Source organism: Brienomyrus brachyistius, chromosome 6 (assembly GCF_023856365.1).
Source record: "Brienomyrus brachyistius isolate T26 chromosome 6, BBRACH_0.4, whole genome shotgun sequence".
Lineage (NCBI taxonomy): Eukaryota > Metazoa > Chordata > Actinopteri > Osteoglossiformes > Mormyridae > Brienomyrus > Brienomyrus brachyistius.
In genome coordinates, this window is record NC_064538.1 from 5,568,019 (window position 1) to 5,574,736 (window position 6,718).

General features: G+C 42.2%; 1 protein-coding gene across 2 annotated transcripts; it reads right to left on the minus strand.

Annotated features, from left to right (window-relative positions):
• Window positions 1-1,075: 1,075 nt before the first annotated feature.
• Window positions 1,076-6,505, minus strand: ttpal (tocopherol (alpha) transfer protein-like). 2 transcript variants are annotated; one of them, XM_049017157.1, is made up of 5 exons: window positions 6,396-6,505; window positions 4,793-5,251; window positions 3,969-4,162; window positions 3,721-3,831; window positions 1,076-2,956 (listed from the first exon to the last, which is right to left on the minus strand). In XM_049017157.1, the coding sequence occupies exons 2-5, from the start codon at window positions 5,232-5,234 to the stop codon at window positions 2,678-2,680; spliced, it is 1,026 nt and encodes a 341-aa protein (XP_048873114.1). In that variant the 5' UTR covers window positions 5,235-5,251; window positions 6,396-6,505; the 3' UTR covers window positions 1,076-2,677. The 2 variants fall into 2 exon arrangements, with proteins under 2 accessions (XP_048873114.1, XP_048873115.1); XM_049017158.1 differs by lacking the exon at window positions 6,396-6,505 and adding an exon at window positions 6,229-6,384.
• Between the last annotated feature and the right edge of the window lie 213 nt (window positions 6,506-6,718).

A 6,718-nucleotide genomic window follows, 5' to 3' on the forward strand; every position in this document is an offset into this window, starting at 1 on the left:
AAAACATGCAATGAACTGAAGACATGATTCAACTCTCAAGGTATCGTGGGAAGGTGGAGGACAACTATGAACAGGGCAGGGATGAGGATGAAGAGGAGGAAGCAGGAAGCTTCAGCAGAACTGGATATTATGTGGGTTGTAAATTTCTATGGTATCTCATGACAGCCAGTACTGGCCCGTAGTCCTCCTGGACAGAGCATCTTCAGAGCAACCATTTGTCTGGATGTTCTTTTCCCTCACTGTTCATTCTCCTTTAATTCACCCAACAGAATACCGCTATCCCTTCTTTGTAAAAGCAGTAAAATCAAACGTTTGAGTAGTCTGCTTTTCATTCGTTTAACTCAATTGAAGACATACAATTCTGAACTAATTAATAAAGATGTCCATTGGATATAAAGGCTTTGTTTTCTGTCGAATCTCCTGATCACCCCCTTGTAGTAAGAAGTTATTTGTGCGGGATGAGTGCGCCCCCTGTTGGATGTAACGGTCATGCATCATTTCATTCTCATTTTTTACGTAAAAGGTTCTTTTTAATTACCATCCTTTTAAACTACCCGTTTTCATGAATTACTCAATGTATGTAATATTTCAAATAATTCCCCTAGTTATAAAGATTAGTAAGGATATCTTAGTAAATATTAAATTATTAATATTTATGTTTTTATTGTTGCACTAAGCGTTGAATGAGGAATTATGAAAGACTAACAAAATAAAAAGTCAGTTATTACATATTAATCTAGCTTTAGCTGATTACACTGTGACCCACATATCTCTTGTCATGGGGGGTCTTACAACTGTAAAGCTGAAAAAAGTTCACAACAAAATATCCTGCACTACGGGGTACCTTTAGGATTTTCCTAAACCTAATCGAAGTGCTTAACAATACGGTCACAGTGTTACCGGTCCAACATTCCAGGGGGTTGTGTTCTGGAACATTCATGCATAGTACCAGTCTAGAACTGACTCAGTAAAACTATCCGGCTGCAGAAACAGGCGAAATGTCAGTCACTTTAGATTAAAGCAGAGAAAAGCAAATGCGAACAGGCAAATTAATTCTTACAAAAGGATACAGATATATTTTTTCAATGGTTTATTACATGCTTACCCTTGTGTTACCTGACACAAAATATCATCGTACTGCAATCATGAATCAATTTACATGAATCATAGAATAATATAACATGAATAATATAAAATGGAGCACAATTTAAAAATACAATGGAAAACATCAAATTAAAATCTGACCTGGAATAATGAAATAAACCATTTCACCTATATATACAAGTATCTACAAATTTTCACAAAGCAATGTTTGACTTCCACATTGCTTTCAAATATATTTTGGCAAAGGCTGACATATATTAGTGTATACATGGATAATTAAATCTTCGTACACTGTCACCTCACTGACTACATTTTTTGATCTGGGTTTTCATCTTTTGGTTCTTTCTTATAGCCTAATCAGACCCGAAACTTCAATCAAAATCAGATCTACTTCATTTATTCTAAGCAAAAGCTCTGAAGATTAATTAATGAGACGGAACAGCTACGCAAAATGCGAAATAAAGCAACAATGGCTGTATGGACACTTCTAACAAAGAAAATAAGAACTTCACAGTACTTAAGGTAGAAACTTATTAAGTAACCTTAGCAAGCAGGCTTCCTACTCATATTTCAAACTTTAAACTATTATTTGGCATTGACATGACCAAACAGACTTTTTTTTTTAATAACTGAGGAGTCCATTTATCTTTATGGACAGGAAGAGGAGAGTAACTGTGACAGCAAAATTATTATGAAAAAATCAAATTAAGATCCATCTTAATTCCAGCTAAGAAATGACACTTCCATGTGACATCCTTAGGATAAACAGTAAAATACTATTACTCCATTGTGCTACTGTACGAGTAACTAAACTTTACCCACCGGCCTTCCAACCTCTTATCCTGACCAGGGGTCGCCTGGGGGGAGCAGAGGGATGCCAATACCTTAACTTTATGCAAATTCTTAAAGCTTTAACCCCAACCACTTCTGGACTTGTCATGTACCGGCAAACCCTTTCCGACCTGCAGCACACGTGCAGGAGAAGAGGCAGATCATAACTATTTGATCTAAAAATTATTTTACAGCTGTCGGGAGAACATATCCCAGGGACAATAAAAAAAAAAAAAAAACTCGGTAGATGTTTTTCAGGGAACGGAATGCAGCTCTATCGCGCAGGTATGGCTCTCCCTTTGTAGGTTACTAACCCTAACACAGTTTGAAAACAGCAGGCTGAAGTTATTGCTTGCGAGTATTATTCCGAGACATTCTGGGCCGTGTTTCTCCCAGGCTGGGTGGCTACATCACGAGACTATATCCCTACCATCCCCAAAAAAGTAACGGAGCAGGGTAAGAGGTACAGCCACAGTCGTCTTTCCTGCAGAATATCTTCGATGACCTTGAGATCTGCCTTGAGATCAGTAGGGAGCCAAGGAGCTTTCACTGTTCCCAGAGCACATTACAGGCCAGTACTAAAACTACATGCGTGTATGTCAGAGAATTAACTTACGGAAGGCAATCAAAGGAGCTACAGTGTCCATTAAAATATTGATATGAATATGAATATCGTCCAGCTGGCTGAATTGAAAAGACATAACATCTCAAGAAGAAGCAGTACCACTCCTCGTACTCCGGGTCAGTAGCAGTAGTAGAGTTGGGAGCGAAGGCCTCTATAGGTGTCCTCACACTGGGTAGTGCCTTGTTCCCCCTCAAACAGCATGGAGTCCGGGAGAACGACGCCCTCTAGAGGATCGGGCTGGCAGAACTCCACCACAAACTCCACCTCGGCGTCCAACAGAGCTTTGGACCACAAGGAGGCGTCGAAGTGGCCGGACGCACCGCCGTACTCCTCGGGAAGCACGGAGCTGGGGATGTTCCGGTGCAAGGAGTTCAGGTCCGAACCGTGAAGTATGAACTGCATGGACACATTTATAAGAGTTACACATCTGGGACTAGCCAGGAAGCTGAGCCCAGCCAAGTGCAGCCCCCTTCACAGGGCCAAATGGTAGAAATTACTTTATTTACAGAAAGAGGTTACATCCTCATGGCCAACTTTACAATGTGCAAGAAATATTTAATTTTCCACTTAAACATCCATAAGAACAGCAGCACTCCATATTCGCGCACAGTGATTCTCACCCCAGACCTCCTGTCCCCCCCCCCCCCCCATAGTGCACATTTCTGCTCCCTCCCAGCTCCCAACACACTTAGGCGATATTCCACGAAGCAGGGCTTCTTCATTAGCCGGATAACTTACGGCAAATGTAAGGACTGTCCAATAGGAACGCCACTTACCTCTCTTCCTATTAGACAGTTTTCATGTCAGGCTTAAGTTATCCAGCTACCTAGGAAATCCTGCTTTGTGAAATACCCGCCTGTTCCCTGGTGTTCAGTGTTATTGTTAGGGAGCCAAAATGAGGCCTATATGGGTCCCTTATATGGGACTGTAGTGAGCAGCACTGTTTGAGTAGCAGGTCTCACTATATTTATTTGTTGAGTAGATGGTCAAGCAGGTCAATCAATCCGTGGGCGAAACTCAAGGGTCCAACAGCAATGACACCATGGGATGTGAATGGGATCCTTCCGCTCGCGGGAACAGAGGCGTACCCCGCCAACCCACATGCTGCCCCGGATGGAGATCCAAACCTTACTAACACGCAGACGAAGCCAGCCACTCACCCTTTCTGCCATCTTCTCCTTCAGGAACGGCTTAATGATGGCGAAGATTCCCTTGAAAATCCGGGGCTCGTTGATTATGTTGACCGCTTTTATCCGAATCGGAAATCCATCCTGGGGAAGAAATATACGCCTATATTGCCACGTCTGCAGGCGTCGATGCATCAATATTTAACAACTAATGTGTAGCAATAAGTGCATGAGCAATGTGGAGTACAGAGTAGGTGAGCAGATGTGAGGTGTACCCCTACCTGGAGAATGCCCACGATCTTCTTGGCAAGCAGGGGGCCAATACTGGAGGCATGTGAGAGTCCCACCCCACTGTAGTCTGCCAGGATCACCACCCCATTGACCTGGGTCTCCTCGGCCTGGATCAGTTTCTCCAGCGTCAAGTAAATGGCACGGATATTGTCGACAAAGGGGTAGTCGTTTGGCTTCCATTTTCCTTCGTAACAAATATATATTTGTAATAAATGTCACTTTCATTTCTTATGGCTAATCAAGCTGCTATAAGGTGAACGCTATAGGCACATTCTAATGAATTATATCCCTTTCATTCTAATTTTTGAACAGGACATTCTTTAAAGTAACTTTTATTTTAGCAACCATAATAAGTGACTTTATAGTTAATTATCACATGCACAAAATCTCTGGATTCTGGGACCATTTCTTAATACAGATGCTCCTCGAAGTACGATGGGGGCATGTTCCGATGAATCCATCGTAAGTCAAAAATATCGTAAGTTGAATAAGAGTACTGTGTATAATAAGTACTGATACTGAATTCGTAAATAAACAATTACAGTAACGATTTAAATATGATATGCTGTTAAACACTGTAAGAGATGTTTATGCACGCGATCACATGAATGGGCGGATGCTGTCGTCACCCAGCATCATTTAAAGGCATCGTATGGCATGTCACTAGCCTGGGAACAAAATTCAAAGCTTGGTGACTACTGAATGCGCGTCACTATAGTCGAAATACCGTAGGTCGACCAATCGTGATGCGAGAAGCATCAGTATTTCCATACGGAAAAACCAACCCCAGTTCTGAGAAGGTTGCTGAACTGACCGGGTCGGATGCAGAGGATATATCGGCCGTGGGGGTCTGGCTGCGGAAGAACAGTAAGGAAGCCTCGGTCCAGCACGTGCTTGATGGTGGAAGGTCGGAGGTCGTGGAAGACCTCAGGCCAAGCCCGGCGACTCATGTGATAGTTCAGCAGCAGCTGCAGCGCCCGGTCGTAGTCGAACTTCCGGGCACGGAGGAAGCGGAGGAGAAAGGCGTCATCCAGCCGGGTCCTGAGGTTGGGCTGGTCCTTGAGGACCATGTCCCTCAGGGCCTGGACGTCACGTAGACGCCATTCGGGCTTCTCTTGTAGCTCTTCCCGCGCCTTAGCCACCAGTTCAGGGGTCAGTGTGCAGGTGTAGATGGGCGGCGGCGCTATGGGAAACCCGCCTCCTTCCGCCGTTTCCTTGGGAGACCCCGTGTGGATGACGTCATTTTCTTCTGCCATTAGCTAGTTATGCGGCGCTGAAAGAACAGACTCTGTGTCATAAAGCGTCATTCCTTAAAAGCACAGCATTGCAACATGACCAAGTGAAACCAAGCACAGACTTTATTTAGCTAATAAAGGAACAGACTGTATGGTAATTCCTAGTATGTTAGTGTGTTTGCAGTTGTAATGTTTGCAGCAATTATAATACTTGTCGTTGCAGAAATACTCGAGGCATTAAAGCAGCAGTACTGGCAGTATTTTACATGCTGTTTACTTTGTTTAAAATATAAAAGGCAATTGCAGGAAATAGTTTTAATAAGGTGGCAATACAAGAACCAACTGCACATAGTATACTATTATAACTGTGACAGTAACTATAGTACTAATAGCATTTAATGATGTTGGCAGAAAACATATCACTGTCTGCAATTTGTTCTTGATGTTAATGTACTTCGGGGGTTCATTTGCACACAGCAGATGCTACTCGATGAGTCAGACAAGCCTCAAAATCACACGAGGGGGATGCAGAAAAGCGAAAGACTAATTATCAATTTCTTACTGTCCAGGATGTGCTACGTTTTAAGTCTGTTTTTTTTTTCTTCCGGGTACTCAAACTATCTGACCTAACAAAACTCGATGTAATTTAATGCAACGACATGTTTTAATTTACTGTGCACAAAGAATTCTACGTAGTTTTCAGTTTGGGCTTCAAATTTATGGTAAAAAAAAAAAAAAAATACATATCGGCGCCGTTGTAGCTAGTTGGCACTGTCGATCTGTAAATTCATATACAAGTAGAGAATCGGAAAAATCCAAATAGCTATACGATGCCACAACTGCTAACGCTTAGAATCGTCGTCCTCCTGTAATACCAGGCATGGTATGTTTCTGCTTGTGTTTGATCATTTTTACTATTTTCAGTTTTGGTTTTTCTGTATTGAACACTGAGCCCCACACTGCCGGGATTTCTGCTGCAGTATTTGCTTTTTATTACCTTCCCTACCCGCCTTACCAGCTCGACTGGTGTTTTCGAGCCCGTCGCTATTTCCTTACTGCTTTCATTCCGGCAATCATAGTAAATCGCGAACAAAACAGTGCGTTTTTTAAAATATCTAAAACACAACCAAGAGACAAACTGAAAATATCTTTAAGGGAACAATAAAACAGTAATAAACTAACCTGCCCCAGTGCCCTGCAGTTCCGGGTAGGCGTGCGCGAAAGCGACCTTTCTATGGTTACACAGTAGCATGTGATAAGACGTCATTTGCACTTATTTAATTATTTGTTTATTTATTTATTTCGGTGTCACACGAGAGCTAAATGCAGGCTTTATTTGCATTCCCCCTAGCGATTATGCATAGGAAATAAAAAACAGGCCGACACGTACATCGCAGTATATTCCAAATCATATTACCCTTTCTATTACGTGACCCACGCAACACATAAATCATCTACACAAGCAATAATTGCAGATAACTTTTTAACAAGACGGCTAGCAGAGA